The 25,360-nt window shown below is 44.1% G+C and overlaps 1 protein-coding gene across 1 annotated transcript in view; it reads right to left on the reverse strand.

Moving 5' to 3' along the window:
* Positions 1-25,360, reverse strand: part of LOC126178891 (protein doublesex-like) — a 410,275-nt gene that overhangs the window by 267,067 nt on the left and 117,848 nt on the right. Inside the window, exon 2 of the mRNA XM_049924570.1 lies at positions 13,798-13,833. Within this exon, the coding sequence (XP_049780527.1) occupies positions 13,798-13,833 (36 nt within the window). The remainder of the gene's footprint in view (positions 1-13,797; positions 13,834-25,360) is intronic.

Here is a 25,360-nt window from a genome sequence, read left to right on the forward strand (position 1 = left end):
TTATATAATAAATGTATGACAGTATTGTGAAACCAAATCGTAATTTTACAATTAATATGACGCTCCGGCAATCTCTAACTTAATAGGAAACATTCGTGTAGTAACCTTCTCCGGACATGGCCAGGTAAATAAAAAATAAAACAAAAAATGAAAGCAATAATCAGGTTTCGAACACGGGACGCAAAAACGAGGGTCGCGATGCTAGCCAGCGTACAACAACAATGCTCATAAAGTAACTCCGTAACTTTGACCGAAGTTCTCTTCTAAACGGTGGTGTTTCTAGAGATAAGTCGTGATATGTGTTCACTTACTCTGACTCCTCTTCCACTGAGCTAAGTTGCTGGGAAATCGTGTTGTGGCACTTGCCGAGTTCTCCTCGTGAGCCTATGTGATTATTCCATTTCATATCCTTACACCCAGTTATACGTCTGTGTCGATTGATTCAATTTGCGACTGATTTGTATTGTAGTCATAGATTTTGCCTTTTGTGAAGCGTACAGTTTTACATTTCTCAATATCTACAATAGTTGCAAATAGATAGTACTTTACTCTTGGTAACCTCCGCTACAAAAAGTGTTAGAGATCGTAGGCACAGAATTACAGACAAGTATCAGTGGCGTTTTTTGTTGCAGAATTCTAGATTATATTCTAAGCTCAAACTTAATGAATTTGCTGGAGATAAATAGGCTTCTCTCAAAGAATTAACATCTTGTAACCAACAGATGCAGATGAACATGTCAGTTACTGGAAGACATTCAAAGCCGTCACATCATCGACCAATAAACAAAATACCACCAACCATATGTTACTGCTCTATGACTATTTGACTAACAGAACCTAGAATGTTACACTGGACGCTGAATGGTCTACAGAAACTAAAGTAATATTTGGTGTGTTCCAAGGAAGCGTAATAGGACGTCTAATATTATAGATATAGGTAAACAATTTATCAGATAGAATCAGTAGCTCCACAACATTGCTTATTGTTGACGATGTTGCTGTCTACACGGAAGTAGCATCGTTGGATGATCGTAATGGAAATGGAGATAGACTTGAAACGGTACAGATACCGATCCTGGGATCACGGCTCGAATTTACCCTTACTCGACTTTGATCCAGCAGAGTAGCGTCTATGACGGAAATGACCCGAGGTGCAAGCAGTGCCGGATTCTGGCGCGTGCTTATCTTTGGCGTGAGACTATGCAGGGAAGGTCAACGATACTCCCGCTCCGTGTGATCGTGCGTAAAAATGAAATTGTTTCGTGGAACGATTAATACTGGTGACGTAATACCATTTCCGTGTAATCGAGGCATTTCTGAATACTATCAGTGCGGCCTGGGCCGTCATAACGAGGGAGTCACGGTGTACGCACTATGATAAAGTCCCGTATAAAAGTATGTAATTGGAAGAACGGGTTGAATTTCATGGCGAGGAAAGCACATTCAATTAATGGGCATTCGTAGATACCCATTAGCAATGACAGACCCTGAAGAACTACAATTGTGGAGCGACTGTGTTCCGGCCAACTAGGGACATTCTGCTTGTACTTAAAGAAGAATAAATTAAAATCGTTGCTTTAAATGTTCTTAGTGAAAACAATTCCATCGTTATTTCACTATTTTGGTGGAAATTGATAACACAAAGAATGGAGATTTAGATAGGACACGTGTCAGTAGGCTCACGGTTATGAACTACAGTAACTTGGCACGTGTACCTGGGGGGGTAAGTCAGCGCTGCTAAGAAGGTATAGTGTACAAGTCTGATGCCCATAAAATCAAACAGCATAGTTACACAACATAAATCGAAAGGAGGAGCGCTTACAGACTTGGACAAAAGTTCCCTGCAGTAGAACGATTGGCAGCTCTCTTTAAAAAGGAATAAATGCAAGATAATAAAAACTGCCTCGAGATGACTGGGTGTTGTGTCGGCTTTATCATCATCGTTCATCCCCATTACGGTCGGAGGAAGGCAATGGCAAACCACCTCCACTAGAACCTTGCCTAGTACAGTGGTGCGGGTCTCCCGCATCGTTCCCCTACGCTCCTCGGAGTATGGGACCTCATCATCGTCAATAAAAACTAAATTCCGCCCGAACAGGCCATGAAGGCCAAACAGTAGCGACCGGCCGCCGTGTCATCCTCAGCCCACAGGCGTCAGTGGATGCGGATATGGAGGTGCATGTGGTCAGCACACCGTCCTCCCGGCCGTGTGTCAGTTTACGAGACCGGAGCCGCTACTTCTCAGTCAAGTAGCTCCTCAGTTTGCCTCACAAGGGCAGAGTGCACACCGCTTGCCAAGAGCTCGGAGCTTGCTAACCCAGCCCGACAGCGTTTAACTTCGGTGATCTGACAGGAACCGGTGTTACCACGGCGGCAAGAATGCAAGGTAATGGCTACAACGAAAAGAAAGAACCCGATAGTATGTGAACCAGTATGTGATCAGTGGTGAACATGTTGAGCACGTCACACCGTGTAAGTATTTTGGGGTAGTGCAAGTACTAAGAATCAACATAAAACGGGACGAGCACTTAAAATCAGAATCAAGGAAGGCACATGAAATGAACGGTCCTGTGACAGTGCAGTACATTTGTAAAACAACTTCCACGCAAGACGCTAGTACGACCAATGCTGCTGTTCCAGCGTTTGGAGTGCTTATCAAGAAGTCACTGAATAGTGATCATGATACTCTAGTAGAAATGCCCATGTATCCCAAATGAGAATTTTTGAAAGAGAAACGGCATGCTCTCACTGAACTCTGTTGAGTAAATTTAGAGAGCCTCTTAGGAGAAAAACTGTACGACCATTCCGCTGCCACCAGAAGATTAAGAGAGATTGAGACGCGTACAGAGAAATACATAGTCATTTCTCCCTCGCCCAGTACGAGAATGGAATAGAAAAGAAAATCGGTAATACTGTTACGAAGTATTATCAGTCATGCACTGTACGGTGGCATCTGATTTTGATATATAGATGTGGGCCTACTACTGAAATCTGTGAAACCTGAGTGCTCTATTCCCACAAGCGTCATGAACTAGCTTGCAACTAATAACATTGTACGCAGGGTGATTTTGCTGCATGGTGACAAGCTACAGGAAATGACCCCCGAGAGGATAACTTGCGAGAAAGGTCATATGGACATATGGCCGGAAAGGCGGCCCAAGGGAGGTGGATATCAAAGACAGTACGCGGTATCCATCACAGATAGGAACGTATCAATCACTGATAGCGCACTTGAGAACACACTAAACAAGTGGGATTTTCTGTTTGTGCTAGTGTAATATCTCATCACGTTAAGTCGTTTTGCTGCATTTGGCCTAAATAAAATGTACATTCTCGACTTCTTGACACGGGTAGATTGTCAAGGAGCTATATAACTTAGTGACAAGCTCTCAATGGAAATGAAGTGTCTGACAGATAGCAGAACTACTTTCACATTTAGTTTAAAATTTTTTCTGCTGACCGGTTCAATTAAGATACAGCTCAAGAAGGGGCTAAACTATCCCCCTTTAGGAGTGCCATCAACGAAATATAGGCCAATGATGTGTTGTCATACAATACCACACCATACATTGACACTCGACTGACGCAGTACGTCAATCACATCTCGATTACCGGCAGCGTGAGGTGCACGCTTGAGTCTCAGGACGTGCGCTAGTAGTGCACTCCTTTTATTTCAAGCGTCAACTTCGCTTTGCAATTTCTCGGGATGAAATTGACGTGTGCAATGCAACCCACGCCATTATTTTTGTGAATTTTCGTGCTGTTGATTACATACTAAATGATAGGGGTGTCTATTTAAAAATACACAAGTTTGAGTTGAAAATGTATTTGTTTACGTTTTAAAATTTCGTGTAGTATTTGGTTTCCTCAGCCCCTGCCGTACGCTCATGCTGGTGAAAACCGTTTTTGAATATCTATTGTTGTTCCAGAGGTACTCGAGGTGCCAGAGTTAGGTGAGAACCCTATATACAGGGTGAAAAGTATTTAAACCGACAAACTCTGGGAGGTTGTAGGGGACATCAAAACAAATATTTTCCCTAATGTAATGTTTTCCTACGAGGATTACTTAAACCGTTGGAGGCCGTATTACGCTCTTCAGTTGATAGAGGGCGTATTACGCTCTTCAGTTGTAGGCAACTGCTGTTCACCAGTATAGTAGTGCATTGTCTCTAATGGAGCGATACACCTGGAGTGAGTACACTGGTATGGTTGGTGCGTACTACATAGTGCACCACAACGGACGAGCTGCACAGCGGGTTTATCAACAACAATATCCTAATTGCCGTATCCCGCATCATACGACCTTTGATGCTGTGTACCAACGTCTGCGTGAGACCAGGTCATTTAGCAGATCACCTGGACAGGGATGCTGTCGCACGGTAAGAACGCTGCAATTTGAGGAAGCTGTCTTGCAGCATGTGGAGCGGGATCCTTGAATCAGTGCTCGTGAATTGCACGTCACATGGGGACGAATCAGACGAATGTAAGAACAGTCCTTCGAGATCAATTGTTACGCCCATTTCACTTACAGCGTGTCCACAACCTGGAACCAGCTGATTATCCACCCAGAGCACAGTTTTCGCAGTGGTACCTGGAACAGTGTCAAATGCATCCTACATTTCCATCCTCTGTGTTGTTTACCGCCGAAGCAACGTTCGGGCGTGATGGAGTCTTCAAGATGCACAATTCGCATGTTTGTAGTGAGGATAACCCACATGCCACAGTTACTAGCGCTCATCGAGTGCGGTTCTTCGTTAATGTGTGGGTCGGTGTTGAAATCTTCCTCTACCGGCTGAAATACTCCTCATAGGAAAAAATGGCACTAGGGAAAAATATTTGTTTTGATGTCCCCTACAACCTCCCAGAGTTTGTCGGTTTAAATACTTTTCACCCTGGATATGTGTGTATCTGTGTATTCTGATGACACTCTGACACGTCATAACGTCTATCGCGAATACAGCCTTTGGACAAGCAAAGACCTTACTAATAAATTAGCGCCTGCGGACGGTACTGGAGCAAATGAACCTCGTAAAAGGCCGTCACTGCGCGGGTACGCCACACACGCTGGAAGGCGCCTGCGGGTTGGCACGGCCGCCTTGCGTCGCCCCCTTGCATAAGGCTGCCGCTTCCTCCAGGAGGTTGCTGACCGTCTACAAGATGTCCGTCTGACCGCCCCTGACCCCTTCACCCTGCAGCACAGAGCAATAATTCGGTACGGTTGTATTATCTGATGCAGGAGTGACCTCTCTGGCACTCATTTCGAGTCATCGCTATTCCATCAAATTTACATAGCCTGTCTAGCGGAGCACCCTCTGCTCACTCCCGCATACGTAATTGTTAGTCATTTCGTGATGCCTCGCGGAGTGGCCGCGCGGTCTGGGGAACCATGTCACGGATTGCACTACCCCTCCCGTCGGAGGTTCGAGTCCTCCGTCGGACCTGGGTGTGTGTATGTTGTCCTTAGCGAAAGTTACTTTAAGTAGTGTGTAAGTCTAGGGACCGATGACGTCAGTCCTTTGGTCCCTTAGGAATTCACACACATTTGAACATTACCTGCTTTCTTTCGCTTCAGGTTGATAACTAAGCAACTGGATAACTTTAATTTCTTTTTACAGTCAGGATCAGTAGTTGTAAAATAGACGCCACGGAGCCCGTGGAAGTTGAAACTCGTGAGTGTAGTGGCGTTCGCCAAAGCAAAATCGAATCCTGGAGGGGGGGGGGGGGCAATTTTTGTCTCCAGTATTTGGTCGGAATGAAACGGGGTGATTACCAGATCGTGTACCATTGTTCTGTCTTAAATTCGAAACCTGACAGCAGTTCCCCGTACAGCGACAATGATGATGGTAATCCATACGTCAGATATGGACATTAGTATCGGCGGCCGATTAACTAAGCTCCGATGCCGCCCAACCACTTCTCCTCTTTTGTTAACCAAAATACGACTCTACGGGGATGGATTCATCAGTCAACTGCAGAAAACAGTTACATATAAGACGCTTCACAAAGGAAAGGTGATACTGAAAACGAAGAAAGAAAGCGTTTCCTATCGGGCATCTGAATCTACCTCCCAAGGAACCGCAATCAGCAAGACAATACAGTTTTAACCTTTATATGTAGAGTTTGCTACTTTTATGTCTTTCCTTTCAGTGTTTTGAACAAGCGTGAAAATTTTCTGAGTATGAATTTAAGTAACTCTTCCAGGAAACATCGCATCTGAGGATTTTTTGAGTTATCAATCTTTCGACTAGTCTGCTGCGGCCCCGCCATGAATCCTGTGCCAACCTGTTCATCTCAGTGTTGCAATAGCAGTCTACGCCTTCAATTATTTGCTCGATGTATCCCAATCCCTGTCTTCTTTTTCTGTTTTCACACTCTACAGCTCCCTCTAATAGGACGTAAGTCATTCCCTGGTGTCTTTACAGATGTCCTACCATCCGGCCCCTTCTTCTAGTCGCTGTTCACCATACATTCCATTCCTCGACGATTCTACGGAGTATCGCCTCATTCCTTACCTTATCAGTCCGCCTAATTTTAACATTCTTATGTAGATCCTCCTATTCTCTTCTGTTCCGCATTGTGTGCTCCAAACGTACATTCCCAGAAATTTCGCCTTCGAATTAAGAGCCATGTTACACTCTTGTAGACTTCTCTTGGCCAAAAATGTCCTTTTTCTTCAGCGCTGCTCTGTTTTTTACGTTCTCTTTGCTCTGTCCATCATGAGTTATTTAGCTGCCTCGATAGCAAAATTCTTTAACTTCATCTACTACTTCGTGATCACCGATTCTGATGTAAAGTTTCTCGCTGTTCTCAGCTGTGCTGATGATCACCATTTTCTTCTTTCTTCGATTTACTCTCGATTCGTATTCTGTACTCATTAGACCGTTCAGTCCATTCAACAGGTCCTGTAATTCTTCTTCACTTTCACTGAGGATAGCAGTGCCATCGGTAAACTTTAATATCTACGGATACGGTAGCTAAAATATGTAACCAAACTCAGCGACCAGACCTGAAGGAACGCTGCGATGTGAACCGGCGACCGTGTCGTCCTCTGCCGTTCGGATGCGGTATGGACGCTCTCGCGATTAGCACACCGCTCTTCCGGCTGTTGTCGGCCTTCCAGACCTTGGAGATGCTACTTCGTATTCCTGTAGTTTCTCAACTAGCATCACGACTCTGGCTGGACCCTGTTCCAGTCGTCCCACCAAGGCCACCACCAGTAATTGAACCCGGATCCTCTGCATGGCGGTCAAACGCGTTGGACAGTATAATTTTTTTTGTCTTCTCTCTTTCGATCGATTCCTTCGCGGTTTATCGTCTGTGGTTCCGTGCCGATGTCGCACATCTTTCCCATTCCATCAACGAGAGATTCGCTTTGCTTTTTATTACGGGGGTGTCCAGTCCCCTGATCGAACAAATGTTCAAATGTGTGTGAATTTCTAAAGGACCAAACTGCGTAGGTCATCTGTCCCTAGACTGACGCACTACTTAAGCTAACTTATGCTAAGAACAACACATACACACCCATGCCCGAGGCAGGACTCGAACCTCCGCCGCCGGATCGAACACGCTGGCCACTGAGCCGCCTCCACTCTCCTACGGCAGAGGACTGAGTGTTGACTGAAAGTAATACCACTGTAATATAATTCTTAATTTAGACTGCCAAATGTGCAGCTACCACCGACTCAGCATTCAGGTGCTTATATGAATGCATGCTGTCTGATACAGAATAGACACCGCGTGGGATCCTCAGCTGTGATACATACAGGGTTATTACAAATGATTGAAGCGATTTCACAGCTCTACAATAACTTTATTATTTGAGATATTTTCACAATGCTTTGCACACACATACAAAAACTCAAAAAGTTTTTTTAGGCATTCACAAATGTTCGATATGTGCCCCTTTAGTGATTCGGGAGACATCAAGCCGATAATCAAGTTCCTCCCACACTCGGCGCAGCATGAGTCTTTCACATAACCCCACAGAAAGAAATCGCATGGGGTTAAGTCGGGAGAGCATGGAGGCCATGACATGAATTGCTGATCATGATCTCCACCACGACCGATCCATCGGTTTTCCAATCTCCTGTTTAAGAAATGCTTCTGCTTTAGCCTTTTCCATAAGATTTTCCAAACCGTCGGCTGTGGTACGTTTAGCTCCCTGCTTGCTTTATTCGTCGACTTCCGCGGGCTACGCGTGAAACTTGCCCGCACGCGTTCAACCGTTTCTTCGCTCGCTGCAGGCCGACCCGTTGATTTCCCCTTACACAGGCATCCAGAAGCTTTAAACTGCGCATACCATCGCCGAATGGAGTTAGCAGGTGGTGGATCTTTGTTGAACTTCGTCCTGAAGTGTCGTTGCACTGTTATGATTGACGGTTGTGAGTGCATTTCAAGCACGACATACAGTTTCTCGGCTCCTGTCGGCATTTTGTCCCACTGCGCTCTCGAGCGCTCTGGCGGCAGAAACCTGAAGTGCGGCTTCAGCCGAACAAAACCTTATGAGTTTTTCTACGTATCTGTAGTGTGTCGTGACCATATGTCAATGAATTGAGCTACAGTGAATTTATGAAATCGCTTCAATCATTTGTAATAGCCCTGTATTATGTAAACTGAAGAGGGAGGGGGAAAGAAAGTAATAGTGTCAGCTGCATCAATATTTCGTGTGGAATCAGAGACGAAGAGTGAAAATGTGTACTGGACTTGGACTCGTACCAAGGATATCCTGAGTACGAGGCGGTTGCTTTAACCACTGCGCCACGCAGACACACTATTTATCGCGCATGCGCGGAGTGTCTCGGTGCGCTCCCTGGCCGGCTCACACGCCCATCTAACGTCACGTGTCCACATTCCCCGTCCATGCACTCCATCTTCACTAAGTTTAGATTCCCGTTGGTGGCCGAGCGTAAATGTGCATCTGCACTGAAGTTTGTGGAATTTATTGCCCATCGAGGGAAACCAGTTACATAAATGAAATGAATACCCCTAGCTGCATACAGACGTTGATATTAGTCGACGGGGACGCTTGAAAATGTGTGCCCCGACCGGGACTCGAACCCGGGGTTCCTGCTTACATGGAAGATGCTCTATCCATCTGAGCCGCCGAGAACATAGAGGATTGTGCGACTGCAGGACTTATCTCTGGCACGCCTCCCGTGAGACCCACATTCGCAACTTATTGTCCCGCACTATATTCATAGTGCCCCTCCCCATTGTACTCATTACTCGCGGCTTTACTGCCGATTCCCCTAAGAGTTCGGGCTCACCGGCTATTTCACCATCTTCTTCTGCGCAGATGCACAAACAGTGCCCGAACTCTTAGGGAATCGGCAGTAAAGCCGCAAATAATGAGTATAACGGGCAGGGGCACTATGAATATAGTACGGGACAGTAAGTTGCGAATATGGGTCTCACGGGAGACGTGCCAGAGATAAGTTCCTGTAGTCGCACTGTCCTCAGTGTCCTCGCTGGCTCAGATGGATAGAGCGTCTGCCATGTAAGCAGGAGATCCCAGGTTCGAGTTCCAGTCGGGGTACACATTCTCAAGTGTCCCCCTTGACTTATATCAACGCCTGTGTTCAGCTAGGGGTATTCATTTCATTGTAATTTCAATTAACGAGCTGCGTGGTCACCGACGGTATCTGTTCTGTTCTTTCGGACATGTCCATCTTTATATATATATTCTCTCGGACATGATTCCGCATGAAGTCCCAATGCAGCTGATATCATTATTGACTTCCCTTTCCGTTCTCTCCCCTCCGCCTTCAATTTATATTCAGGTGCTTGTCTGTGTGTTTATCTACTCATTTAAGCCAGCAACTCATCAAAAGTCTGGCATGCACGTCCCTTTCCATAGCATCACAAATGCGAATATTATGATGGTGCCAGCTGTCAGTCTCGTTCGGTTCCGACGATCTAATCACTATCTTGTCCAATGATAATTTGGCCGTTCCTCACGAGTCTTGTGGCCGCGCGGTTTGAGGCACCATGACACGGAACGCGCGGCCCCTCCCGCCGGAGGTTCGAGTCCTCCCCCGTGCATGGGTGGGTGTGTTGTTCTTAGCGTCCTCCCTCGGGCATGGGTGTGTGTGTTTGTCCTTAGGATAATTTAGGTTAAGTAGTGTGTAAGCTTTGTGTACATGCTTTGGTTTTTGTTGTTTTTTCTTTCTTGTCATACAATATCTTAGACTTGTTTTCTCGGAGACTTCATGTAAGTAATCCAGTGCTGGAAATTAATATTCATAAGTAAGTTTTTATTGAGGGCAGGTGGTGTCAAGACATCCTCACGCGTTCCTGCCCAATTGTGTCACCACCTGCACAACAATTGGAGAGACAGGTTCCCCACATCCCACCGTATCCCACGCAGGCATCCTTCCGAGCTACGTACTGTAAACGGCTGGTACAGTATAACGAGCGGCGCTAATATGATACGTGCTGACCAGTCACTTGCGACGCACTTGTGATGTGGGGCGAGGCAGCTTCAGAGTTCGCGTTGGCGGGCAGCGAAGCAGCAGTTGGCCAACTTGGCACGGTTACCTTATCCTATCCTATCCTATCGTGTACTTGAGCTGCAGCAGGGCCGCCGCCGGCCACCGGTCACTCTCCGTGGTAAGGGAGGGCGGTAATTAACAAGTAAAGGCGCCGGGCGGCGCGGCCGCAGCAAATTGCCTCCTCACTTATTAATTTACGGGGCTTCTTGCGAGAGCTCAAGTTCCACGCATGGCTCCAGCCAGACCCCACCCCCTCGCCGCAGCCAGCCTTCGGAGCGTGGACTTTCCTTGACACTGCGCAATTTCCCGATACACTACAAGGGGTGTTCACGAGGGTGCAGTGGGGGGATGGGGCGGTCTAGGGTAGTCAGGCGGAAACGTGAGCTGGAGTATTTTTTATGAAAACTTCACCATTATTCTTTATCGACGAAAATTTGTACTTCGTTTAGGACTCATATAATGTAAGTTCTTAAGTCACTCTTCAGCAAAACAGACATTTCCACTGCGTAGTTTATGTAGGTTAAGCGCCATTTTCCCTTGCTATTTCGACAAACATTCCGTCTGATTCCGATTTCTCACAAAACTCGCTGCAGAATGTTGGGCGTTTATTTCTTCAAGAGCGGCGTAGATACTTGTTCTGAACGCCGCGAGTGTGTCCGTTGAGGATAGTACACGAATTCTGCTCGTAATTAAACCCAAGAACATAAGACAGAGTCTGTCGGGACTGTCGAATACGTGGCCGTGCAACGAGCCGCGTTAGATCTATGCACTGACTTGTATACGATCACTGAGGAAACTTCGGGCTTCATTAAGATGTAGGGGAAACGGCCTTGCAGCAGTGGATACACCGGTTCCCGTGAGATCACCGAAGTTAAGCGCTGTCGGGCATGGCCGGTACTTGGATGGGTGACCATCCAGCCGCCATGCGCTGTTGCCGTTTTTCTGCGTGCACTCAGTCTCGTGATGCCAATTGAGGAGCTACTCGACCGAACAGCAGCGGCTCCGGTCAAAGAAAACCATCATAGCGACCGGGAGAGCGGTGTGCTGACCACACGTCCCTCCTATCCGCATCCTCAACTGAGGATGACACGGCGGTCGGATGGGCCCGATGGGCCACTTGTGGCCTGAAGACGGAGTGCTTTTTTTTCATTAAGATATAGCTGCTGGTAAACCTTTCGGGATTTGAGGTCGTGGTCCAAGAAACTCTTCTGTTCCTGACGTTTCGTCCAGGACTGCACTGAACATCCTCAGAGGCGCTCCTCCGCTGAGTCTTCGCGACTCCTTTATGCTCTCGCACCGACTAAACGATCCCGTGACAAAACGTGCTGCTCTTCGTACGATCTCCCCTACTTCTTCTATCAGACCTACCTGGGAAGGACGCCAAATAGATGAACAATACTCGTGAATCGGCCAAACAAGCCCCTTGGATGCCACTGCCTTCGTGGATGAGTGACATTTTCTTAAGATTCTTTCAATGAATCTCAGTCTGGCATGTGCTTTTCCTACTATTTGTTTTATGTGGACATTCCACTTAAGGTCGCTCCGGATAGTTAGTCCTAAATATTTTACGGCAGATACCGCACAACGTGAGGTTGTGCAGTAGTGGATTTCTCTTCCTATGTCTGCGCATTATGTCACCTTTGTTTGCGTTGAGGTTCAACTGCCAGAGCGTGCACCATTTAACAATCTTCTGCAGGTCATTCCGCAAATCGATACTATCTTCTGGCGTTGCTACCTTCCCGTATATCCGCGAACAGTCTTAAAGAGCTTCCGAAGCTTTCTACAAAATCATTTATCTACTCTGAAAGCAGCAACTGTCCTATCGCACTCCTTTTATGTACTCTGAAAATTACCTTTATATCAGTCAATTTTGTTCAGTTAAGGGCGGTATGTTGAGTCCTATCTGCAAGCAGGTCTTGAATACAGTCACAGATCTGGTCTGATACTTAGCAGGTCGTATTTTTTTTTTCACTAAACGGCAGTATTGAATGGTGTCAAATGCATTCATGACGTCAAAGAACATGGCATCAACTTGAGCGCCGTTGTCTCAGCACTAGGGTTCTCATGGAGGAACAGAGCGATCTGAGATTCGCAACATTACTATTTGCGGAATCCGTGTTGATTTTTACTGTGGAGATTGTCATTCTTCAAAAGCTTCATAATTCCTGAGCATAATAAATGTTCCATAACGCAATTCCAATGGAGTCGCGGGTATTTGAAAGAGTGCGTGATTCACTGCGAAGAAAAAATGAGGGGCATTTCAGGATGAGTGGTAGCGACATGCAGTAGTTCCTATAGTGTCTACTTCTACGCAGCAGACTTTTTCCGAGCATATCATTTCTTCTAGTTGTGACCAGTACCGTCTCCCGTATGAATACGTGCCGCTTTATTAAATTATTCTCTTTTCTTCAATACACCGTCATACGTTGAATTACTGCTCTGTTCGTGAAAGGCTATCAGTAAAAACGTAGTTGACTCAAAAGCTATCTCGAAATCTATGACAGGAAAAGTGGTAATTGATAGTCGTCTCTCCATTCTGTTATTTCCTTGAAGTCTTTCCAAATGGCCCGTTGTGATCCACTTCTGCATCTGGCTAGTTCCTTTACATAATTAAAATCTATTGGCGTTTGCAGGTAATGGTGACAATGTTAATGAACGTCTTGAATTTAAGGAATAGGATCACTCTAATAAAACAGTGAAATAAAAAGTTTTCCTGCGTATCAAGCTACGTTTCGCCCTCCTTGCTCTGCGACGACTTCTCGAGGATGGCATGAGAATCTGATATGTGGCACTGGATAGACAGTATCAGGAAAACATTTGGGACTCTCAAAAATGGTAGGTCCACTGAGAAGATAGCTGTCGTATGTTCTACGAAGCTCTATTACACTTTCGTCATAGAACTCGAATCTTCGAAACCTTACACTTAACGAGCACATTAGGGGCTTTACCAAGAGAGGAGACACAATAAAGCAAGCAGTGGACTCACATTCTGAATGATCTGTGTACGAGAACAAACAGGTTTACATTGTCCTAGGTTTCCCTATAGCCGCTTACGGAAAATGGCGGACTCGTTCTCTTCGAAAAGACAACACCTATGTATTTTTTATACGCGTAAAGCATTACATGCTTTTTAATTAGAAGCTGACCTACTATCCATATAAACGTGCCGAAATGTGAACTGATAGTTCTTATTTATTACTATTTTCATTCTGCGTAACTATTGCTTAAATTTAATCCGAAGCAGAGTTATAATCCAGAAATGACTTTGTAGTACTTGCGGGTATTTACATAGTCGTTTACTACTTACCGTAAGTTCTACTCCCTTCCGTTGGTCGTGATCCATCTGAAAACAGAGGTTGCGAAAATTAATGAAGAATATTCGTAGAGGTCCAGCGGGAAAACTATTTTAACAAAAAAATTAGACAGAAACAGTCTTGTCCCATTACTGTTTCGAAAAGAAAAAGAATATATGAATAAAAATACGACTGACGTACCTTGCACCGACGTAAAATTAAACGGAAATAACAGATTTCTCAGTGTGAATTAACATGCTAAGACCAAGACGCAGACCTAAAATATTCGACACAAACAACTTAAATATGTATTCTGAGAATGGTAATCACGTTTGCGAGAAATATTCATGGAAATAGAATGTAGACATATTATTTCACCAAAAATCAAACTTATGTACTTATCGCCTTAAACGTCCTACGGGAGCTAGTACTCGTAGAGTCAGAAAAGGTAATACTATTCCCAACCCTTAGCTAGTTACGTGAAACCTATTGTGCTTTATGAAGACATAAAAAATACTGCACTTATCTGCTACCTTATACTTTTCGTAGATTATGGGCAACGATTCTGTAAGTTACAACGTGCGTAGTCGAGTCGAAATGTGCACCTTCAGGCTGTACCTAAGGCGATGTCCGACACCGCAGTCTGCAACATGAATGACAGTGAACAATGTTTCACTTGTTATTCGGCGCAACTGAAGCAATTCAACATTCGGAAGACCAACTCTCGTTTCCTGCACGCTACAGTCATGAATTACAAACGACGAATGCGCCAGAAACCAGTTTTGCTATCTTCTGGAATTTATGTAGCTCCTGATGAAAGCCTTCGCGCATTATGATTGCAAAGACCGAAGCGGCTACGCGAAAATGATACACCAGTCCCTTCACTAAAGTTAAAATGAGCCTCCCGGCAGCTGGTGAAAACTATTGCTATAATCGTTGGGTGATGTTACGTCTGATATATACGCTTCGGGAATAAGTCAATTTGGGCACTCTGTAAATTATTTCGTATCTCCAGCATTTGACAAAATGTTGCTAATAAGCTTTCCTGTCCTACGGGCATCAGTTATTCACACGTGTCGAGCAAGTAAATATGCAGTGAGTAGCGTGCGCCAGATGAAACGCATCAGGGACGTGATGGAATTCAACGCCAATTGCCACAAGGCCTCTGGCGGCAGTCTTGTTCGTTCGCCGCTGTGCAGAAACCACACAAAGGTCACTCCCGCCAGCACGAAATGCGCTGTGGCTGCATCCTTGCTTTCAGTTCCGAGAAAATAACAACGGAGCGGACGGAGAGTAAAGGTAGCAGCAAAACGGCAACTCGAATTGTATCCCAGCTTCCGGTGCCGTGCTGTTTCTTTGTTGAAGAGCGTACTTCTTGTGTGATTCGACTCTTACGTTGAACAAAACGTTCGATTTCCTTGAGCAACATATGGTGTACGCTGCGTGCTGCACCTTTACAAGGTGACCTGCCAGAAAAATTGTGGCACAACTTGACTAAGAGATCTGGTGACAGAACGCATCCTAAGGTATCAAGGAATCAGGAATAATCAGTTTGGTAAAGGCAACTGTAGGGCGTAAAAATGGTAGGGGACGATCTAGGCATGAACACAATAAGTAGATTGAAGTGGATGTACTAGAGCGTGCAGAACCGTAATGCCTCCCAATTTTTTATGTGAAACTCTTCAACCTTTTTAAATAAGACCACAGTTATTATTATTATTTATTTTATGGCCTTCATTGGACCACTCTAGTCAAAAATACAAAGTTGTAAACAAGTTGTTACACAGGGATACAATTTGGTTCAACAAGAACTTAATATAATATTTAGATAATATAATTATTAGAGTCTATTCTTGTATGAAAGGTGTTTTGCTCTTCTGTCTGCCCAATATTTCTTCATTCTTTCAGATATTTTCTTTCTTTCTTCATCTGAGACCACTCTTCCTGTACTCCTTTTATTGATTTTCATTTGTAGTCTGGTTTGCGGGTCTTGCAGTATTCTGGTTTTCTCTGTCTTGTTTTTTAGGTCATCTACTGTAATTTGAAGTTCTTTTATATCTTCCTTAATTTCTGTGATCCATTTAATGTCGCTCTTGCTATTCCACAAGTTTTGTATTATTTTTTTACTAATTCTGTTTTCTGGAGTTCTCATCAGATGTCCAAAGAATGAGATGCGTTTATTCCTGATCGTACTCATGACTGGTTCTATTTTCTTATAGACTGTTTCATTTGCTGCTATTCTCCAATGTCCATTTATTTTAGTGTTCATTTATACATGTCCTAATCATTCTTCTTTCTATTTTTAGTATTCTATCAATTTCTGCTGTGTTAGTTGTTTTCAAAGTTTCAGCTGCATACGTTATTTCTGGTTGTGTAACTGTTTTATAGTGTTTTAATTTTGCATCTATAGATAGGCTTTTTCTCTTGTATGTAGTTTTGGTAATGTAATTTGCAAAGTTCAGTTTTATTACTCTGTTCTGCCATCATGGCTTCTCATTTAGATTGTATGTTATTATTTCGCCTAAATATTTAAATTTATCAACAATTTTGATTTCCTGTTCTCCTATTGTAATTTTGTTTGCAAGTGGTGGATCAGTTAGAATAATCTCCGTTTTTTCAAATGATATTCTAAGGCCTACTTTCTCTGCTATTTCTTGTAGTGATTTCACGTGTTGCCTAGCTTCTTGAACGGTGTTGGCTAGGAGAGCAAGATCATCAGCGAATCCCATGCAGTTTAAGCTAATATCATCCCTTGCACTTCCAATTCTTATCATCTTTGGATTGTCCCTGTGCCATTCTCTCATTATGTATTCCAGACCAAAGTTACTAACATTCTACGTCTTAATTCTTCATGTCTGCATATTTGCAACACTTTGCCGCAAGGAGTCTCCGAATAGTAGCGTGTAAGATGCGGTGTGCAACGTAACTACTTCGGTGGGTGAAAAACAGCGTGCTGTTGTCAAGTTTCGAATTTGAAGAATTCGTTCACTCATAGAGCTCCCCCCTCCCCTTTTGGCACGACAATGACAGACCACACACGACCTCCGCGACATCTGCAACGATCCGACGCCTTGAGTTCACTGTCATCGATCATCGTCCATATAATCCTGAATTGACAGCATTCGATTATCATCTATTTCCAGAACTCAAAAATACACCTTCGTGGACTTGACTTTGATAGTGATGAAGCGCTGCAAGCAGAGGTGAGGTTGCTGCTCCGTCAACAAAGTCAAACATTCTACAGTGACGTTATCATCAAACTGCCCTCTCTTTGGATGAAATGTGGTCGTCGGTCCGGCGACTATGTTGAGAAAGAAATATGTAGATATGAAGAATGAACGCGAATAATATTAATAACGTTCTTCTGTTTTTTAAAAAGAAAGCTTTGAGTTTTCACATAAAAAATGCGGAGGCTTTAAATTTCAGCACGCCCTTGTAGGTTGCAGTAGTTAATAAAAGACTTAAACAGCATACACTAGCGTTATATCATACCAATCTTGGAACTTAAGACCACAACAACAACAACCTTATTAATAACGAGTTGTGAAAAGACCAAATCTTTTTTGGACAAAAACTCAATCATAAATTGTAAAGTAAGAATAATAGCGCAATATCAGATTTGGAACACCATGTAAGTAGGCTGTTTAGGTTTTTATGTTGGTAACGCCACCTAGCGCTCTGTATGAAAATCACTGACTGTGCTGTGTGCAGTGTGTGGCTGGTTTGCATTGTTGGAATATTGCTATTGTAGTGTTGGGCAGTTGGATGTGAACAGAGCGTAGCATTGGGCAGTTGGAAGTGAGCCGCCAGCAGTGGTGGATGTGGGAAGAGGGATGGCAGAGTTCTGAGAGCGGACGATATGGACGTGTGTCCGTCAGAAAAACGAAATTTGTAAGACTGAATGTCATGAACTGATATATATATATATATATATATATATATATATATATATATATATATATATATATATATATATATATATATATATAAAATGAGTTTTCAACACTATTAAGGTAAATACATTGTTTGTTCTCTATCAAAATCTTTCATTTGCTAACTATGCCTAACAGTAGTTAGTGCCTTCAGTAGTTAGAATCCTTTATTTAGCTGGCAATATTGGCGGTCGCTGTATTGCAGTAGTTCGAGTAACGAAGATTTTTGTCAGGTAAGTGATTCATGAAAGGTATAGGTTATTGTTAGTCACGGCCATTCTTTTGTAGGGATTCTTGAAAGTCAGACTGCATTGCGCTAAAAATATTGTGTGTCAGTTTAGTGATGATGAGAATAAGTAAAGAGAGAAATGTCTGAGTACGTTCAGTTTTGCACAGCTGTTTGAAAATCAAATAACGTAAGTGGTTTACCAGCACAGTAATTCATACATTTTTCCAAGGGGATATTTCAACCATTCACTGGTATCCAGCAATTACTAATTCAATTCTGTGGTGGAAAGATTCACAGTTCCATGTGTCAGGGATGATACGTAGAAAAGTGGGGAGGGGGCAGAAGCACGGGGGGCAATGGGAGGGAGAGTGGCAAATTACAACTGGGCTTCAGACTAACACACTGACGAAAACCAAATAGCAACACCAAATAATAATTAATGTAGAGTACGAAATTTTGGGAATACATTTGTCTAGGAAACATGTTTAAGTGGTTAACACTGCTAGATCACAGGTTAATGTAAGCGCGAGATAAGCCTTTGCAAATGTGAAATTCTGATGTAACTGCCAGACAGTTGAATGCAAGCGGGACATGTACATTAGTATGTTCCGCAGAAATTATTAGCATTTCAGTCAGCTCGGTTCGGCATGTTCCTTGTTGTCTAGTACGTACAGCATCCGCCATGGATCCTGACAGCTTGTTCCACTGATGGTATGTGAATGGCGTATTGTGCTATAGCTATCCAAGCTACGTTCACCTGGTTCCCAAGTCCATCTTCGGGGGTTGGCACTGGGACACAGCGCTACACCCATCATTTTCGATTGGCGACAAGTCTGGTGATCTGGCGGGCCGGAGCAAAAGACTAAAACCTGTTACGCCAAGAAGGCACTTGTTCGTGCAGCAACATGTGGTCGTGCATTGTCTTGCTGAAAAATGGCGTCCGGGGAGTTGTGCAGAAAAGATATGGCTATGAGTCGCTGGATGTCATTCGCTTAGTGCCATGGACACGCACCACCTGCGATTTGTGGTTGTACCCAATAGCACCCCGCATCATAAGGCCGTGCGTTGGCCCTGTATGTCTTGTGCGAATGCAGGCACCGTGATGGCGCTCCACCTGTCTGCGGCGAACCAGAATGCGGCCATATTTTCAAATAAACAGAACCTGGATTCATCTGAAAACTCCATCTGATGTCATTTCAGTCCCCAGCGATGTCTTTCCTTACACCACTGCCGTCTAGCACGTTTGTGCACATTCGCCAAAGGTAGTCGAAGATGTGGACGGCGCGGAGTATACAGACCTCCTGCTATACCATTCGGATGAGGTGTCTTATCTTCTCAGGGGGAGCTTGGGTGGTGCGAACTGACCCGTTTCGTCGTGTTATACGGCCTCCCGTGAACCATTCTGCACACACCCGTGAACTGGTGAAACACTTAGGCCCACAAGAGCAATAAAGTTCCGGATTGATGCATCACATTCTCTCATGCCAATAATGCTCCTTCTTTCAAATTCACTGGTTTGCCTGTACAGTTCGCGCATTCGTCTGCGAAACTTCCTGCACGTCTGCTCAAGTCACATAGCGTCAACGAGAGCCGCATGCACATTTTACCGGTAGGTGGTGTTGTGCCTCGATATCGAGATCGACATGCTTCAAATGCTAATCACTTCCGCAGAACATACTAATATACGTATTCTGTGAGTATGAACGTCCACTCTCTATTCGTTCAAGGTGTTCTGTTTTTTGCGAACATGAGTGATATATACACTCCTGGAAATTGAAATAAGAACACCGTGAATTCATTGTCCCAGGAAGGGGAAACTTTATTGACACATTCCTGGGGTCAGATACATCACATGATCACACTGACAGAACCACAGGCACATAGACACAGGCAACAGAGCATGCACAATGTCGGCACTAGTACAGTGTATATCCACCTTTCGCAGCAATGCAGGCTGCTATTCTCCCATGGAGACGATCGTAGAGATGCTGGATGTAGTCCTGTGGAACGGCTTGCCATGCCATTTCCACCTGGCGCCTCAGTTGGACCAGCGTTCGTGCTGGACGTGCAGACCGCGTGAGACGACGCTTCATCCAGTCCCAAACATGCTCAATGGGGGACAGATCCGGAGATCTTGCTGGCCAGGGTAGTTGACTTACACCTTCTAGAGCACGTTGGGTGGCACGGGATACATGCGGACGTGCATTGTCCTGTTGGAACAGCAAGTTCCCTTGCCGGTCTAGGAATGGTAGAACGATGGGTTCGATGACGGTTTGGATGTACCGTGCACTATTCAGTGTCCCCTCGACGATCACCAGTGGTGTACGGCCAGTGTAGGAGATCGCTCCCCACACCATGATGCCGGGTGTTGGCCCTGTGTGCCTCGGTCGTATGCAGTCCTGATTGTGGCGCTCACCTGCACGGCGACAAACACGCATACGACCATCATTGGCACCAAGGCAGAAGCGACTCTCATCGCTGAAGACGAAACGTCTCCATTCGTCCCTCCATTCACGCCTGTCGCGACACCACTGGAGGCGGGCTGCACGATGTTGGGGCGTGAGCGGAAGACGGCCTAACGGTGTGCGGGACCGTAGCCCAGCTTCATGGAGACGGTTGCGAATGGTCCTCGCCGATATCCCAGGAGCAACAGTGTCCCTAATTTGCTGGGAAGTGGCGGTGCAGTCCCCTACGGCACTGCGTAGGATCCTACGGTCTTGGCGTGCATCCGTGCGTCGCTGCGGTCCGGTCCCAGGTCGACGGGCACGTGCACCTTCCGCCGACCACTGGCGACAACATCGATGTACTGTGGAGACCTCACGCCCCACGTGTTGAGCAATTCGGCGGTACGACCACCCGGCCTCTTGCATGCCCACTATACGCCCTCGCTCAAAGTCCGTCAACTGCACATACGGTTCACGTCCACGCTGTCGCGGCATGCTACCAGTGTTAAAGACTGCGATGGAGCTCTGTATGCCACGGCAAACTGGCTGACACTGACGGCGGCGGTGCACAAATGCTGCGCAGCTAGCGCCATTCGACGGCCAACACCGCGGTTCCTGGTGTGTCCGCTGTGCCGTGCGTGTGATCATTGCTTGTACAGCCCTCTCGCAGTGTCCGGAGCAAGTATGGTGGGTCTGACACACCGGTGTCAATGTGTTCTTTTTTCCATTTCCAGGAGTGTATATATATAACAGTCCCCTGATAATTCAATAACCAAAGGAATTAAGACACCGAGCTTATTGGCCAATTTTGACTATCTGATTTCTTGAAGTAAAGTGTCTCAGCAGCTAACTAGTTGGTTAGCTTATTACAGTGTTTTTCTTTTTTAATATTAATGTCCAAGTTTACTCCCACTGCCGGTTCACATGTAGATCATCTGATCCGTTTAATGTATGCATTGTTATAATGATAGAGAAACAAGTAGAATTTTTAAAATGTGCACCTTAGTAGTGTTATTATATTATCACCCACATTCAGCCTTTATGTAATGCAGAGAGCCGAGTCTAATAGTTGGTGTGGTGCTCACAGTTCCTCAGCAGGTCACTAGCAGCGTGCTTATCTCGTCTCACGTGCTGCCTGCGTTAGTTGATTTCCTTAACCGTCTCAGTGCTCGGTTGGCAGCCACCGCATACGCTCCGTCAACACACAGGACGCCATGTAGCTTGGGTGTCAGCTACTACGATAATTATTATGTTGTAGACAAACACGCATAACCGTGTCAGCTTTCTTGACCATCAGCATAGTTTTCACTACTAACTTTTATTTTATTCTTCAATCAGTCCCGGACCCAACATTTTCCAGGAATCATTTACGAAGAGCGTTGTCTGTTTCTTAACATAGGCCGATAGGAACATATTTTAATCGCTAAAGTGAGGATAGTTCGTGGTTTTAACACAGTTCAGTCCAGTTTGTGGCAGTTGTTCCACGTTACATAGGGACTGTTCCCATATCTTTTTCATTTTGGTTACTGCTTCACTGTTTTCTAATCGAGGATCAGTTTCTGATTCCTAGTTCTATTCCTTCGTTTTTTAGACTGTACATTCAGACCTGATGACCGTTTTCATCACTTGAGGAGGGCTGAGAACTTTGTCTAGCCACACCAACTGTTACGCTGCAGCATTATGTAACTCTCTGTTCCGTATGACATGCCATTTGTAAGTAATCTTCTTTTGGTATGAAATTACAAATCTTATTTATTAAATAAGTATGCGCCCTTTCTTTCTAGGGAGTATGTGATGTACACTTAGTTTCCTAACTAGATCCGTAATATCGTCTTCCTTCTTTACGTATTTTTACTCAGTACTTTAAGACATCGCAGATAACTTCAATTCAACATCATCAAAGCATTAATTTCTAAAATTTTCTGTAGAGATATACACCAAAAACGCACCTTAAAATTTGCGAAAGCTGTTTTGACGATCTTTAACCGACTTAAAAAAATTCAGTTCTAGCGAACTATTTGACTTTTCATTCAGTTTTATATTTTAATATTTTTAACATATGTATTTAAACATCTGTTGTACTGCATGAATAGTCAATCAATTATGTATTTCAACAAAAAATTTTGTCACCTTTGGATCCTGTTTGTCGTCTTTTTCTTTTTATGATCAACGAGATAGTCACCTTGTAGTAACCAAACTGCACGCAACATACTTAACGAAATTCGTTCTCAAGAAGTCTTTTCTAATACTTACAACCTCCTGCCGAAAGTTAATTTTGAATGGTGCATCTACTCCAACTTTTCCTTTCACTTTTCCCATCATATGTTGTCCTACTTCATAGCTGGGTAAATCCCTCCTACATTTTTCAACAATACACAAATCGGTTATGAATGTAAGGCACTGGACTCGCATTCGGAAAGATGGTGGTTCAGTTATCCCTCCGGTCTCTCAGATATCGGCTTTCCATGGTTTCCCTAAATCGCTTAGGCAAATTGAGAGTTGGTTCCTTCGAAAATGACACGGCAAGCTTCGTTCCCAAATCCCAGATTATGCCTGTGAATGCGGCGATGACACATGTCATAAGATTGTGACCCACCCATTCTGTTAGCAAGACCTCGAATATTGTAATGAGTTTGCTGTTACAGAACAATAACGACAAGCTGTTCATTCATCAATTTCCGTGAAGGCAGACTGTAAAATTTTTTTCGTGTTATACCTAAGCCTGTGTCGACATCGATCCAGAAACAAAGAATCGGCCGGGAAAAGACAATTGTGTGATTTCAGTTAATATGAAATGTTAGCACTGTTTCGGCTTAGATATCTTTATTTTTTGTTTCCTCCGGTTACATTGTGCGTGCATCAATATAAAAATTCCCACGTAATTTCCAATACTATTTGCATAACGACTGGTATGTTTTGCAGATAACCCAAAGAAGTAGTGTAAGTAGGCTGTTTAGGTTTTCTTATTGGTAACGCCACGTAGCGCTCTGTATGAAAATCACTGGCTGTGCTGTGTGCAGTCTGTGGCTAGTTTGCATTGTTGTCTGCCATTGTAGTGTTGGGCAGCTGGATGTTAACAGCGCGTAGCGTTGCGCAGTTGGAGGTGAGCCGCCAGCAGTGGTGGAAGTGGGGAGAGAAATGGCGGAGTTTTGAAATTTGTAAGACTGGATGTCATGAACTGCTATATATATTATGACTTTTGATGATATTAAGGTAAATACATTGTTTGTTCTCTATAAAAATCTTTCATTTGCTAACTATGCCTATCAGTAGTTAGTGCCTTCCGTAGTTTGAATCTTTTATTTAGCTGGCAGTAGTGGCGCTCGCTGTATTGCAGTAGTTCGAGTAACCAAGATTTTTGTGAGGTAAGTGATTTGTGAAACGTATAGGTTAATGTTAGTCAGGGTCATTCTTTTGTAGGGATTTTTGAAAGTCAGATTGCGTTGCGCTAAAAATATTGTGTGTCAGTTTAAGCACAGTCATGTACAATTTTTCTAAGGGGACGTTTCAGTAGAACCTGTTAAATTGTCGAGTCGCTACGTGCCTTCGCTGGAGCTACACAGACCTCAATAATTGAGGGAGGAGCTCTTGACGATCATTTGTTGTTCATGAAAACTACATCGTGAGAAAAAATAAAATGTTTAATTTTGTAGGTGGCACGAACATGTTCATTGACAGCATATTGGAAGTTAATCCTTAATACAGGGATGCAACGAGAAGTTTAATGTGCCTTAGTTGCTAGCGACGTCTGCGATGTATGTATAGCGTGGACGAACATTTAAAGGAATAATGGGTATAGGAAGTCCCTAGTCACAATGAGTTACTGTCTGCGAAACACGGAGTGTTTTGTCCTTGCGACGCAAGTGGCGCACATTCGCTTGTTGTCTGGTGCTTGCTAGATAACAGCCACTCCGTCTGATGCCACCCGAGATGGTACTTGGCCTGAGTGCTAACGAGGTTGTCCACGCCAAGTTTGTACATCAACTTAGGCGCCTCGCTGGCATGAAACTATTAACTCTGCTTGGACACCTCATCTTCTGTATCACCCCGTCCTCCATATCGCCTTCTGTTGATATGGGTAGAAGATAAGGCATAAAGCACAAAGGTATTTAAATACTATCCACGTTGACGATTTTTCAGAGAATCCTGGAGTGATATTAGCCATTTTTCTTTGTACAGAGCCAGACAAATGCTCACTTTACAAACTTGCGAAAAGACCTTCGACAAGTTATAAACAGCCTTCTTTACACAAACACTCCACAACGCATTATATTAAATAAGTTATCTCCCCTCTAAGTACCTTAAACATCGATTCGTGAAAATTCCACGTCGTCAAGTGTTAGTACCTATTATAGAATCAGCATCGTAGACAGAAAAGATAGAACCGTAAGCAAGTATGAAATTTCGTTGCTAATGTAGCCCTTTACACCTTGTCTTGGTATACAGGTGTTTAATTTTTAGCTAATCTATCACTGGCACAGAGAGAGACTTTCGGAAAACCAAGCGCGTTGACAACTATTAGCATCGTTTTAATTAGAAACATAAAAAAGCAAGCAAAAAATATAAGCTAAAGTGTCTTCTAGAAATCTGAAATAAAAGTGAGTTTGGTTGTTCGTCACAGTTTATAAGCAGAAGGAACCTGTAACATTCCAAGCTCTAGTTTATCTTCATCCTAGGTTTCTTGTAGTAGAAATGGTTCAAATGGCTCTGAACACTATGGGACTTAACATCTGAGCTATAAGTCCCGTAGAACGTAGAACTACTTAAACCTAACGAACCTAAGGACATCACACACAACCATGCCCGAGGCACGATTCGAACCTGAGACCGTAGCGGAGTCGACTGTAACACACGATACAACAACTAACTTTCACCTGTTAAGAACCATGCTGATAGGTTGTCAGCTAATTTGTGAGGTGTTATCGGTGTTTTTGTCCTTTATCACAAAACTCGTAACATACAAATGTGTATC

The sequence above is a fragment of the Schistocerca cancellata genome, chromosome 1 (genome assembly GCF_023864275.1).
Source record: "Schistocerca cancellata isolate TAMUIC-IGC-003103 chromosome 1, iqSchCanc2.1, whole genome shotgun sequence".
In the NCBI taxonomy this organism is placed as follows: Eukaryota; Metazoa; Arthropoda; class Insecta; order Orthoptera; family Acrididae; genus Schistocerca; species Schistocerca cancellata.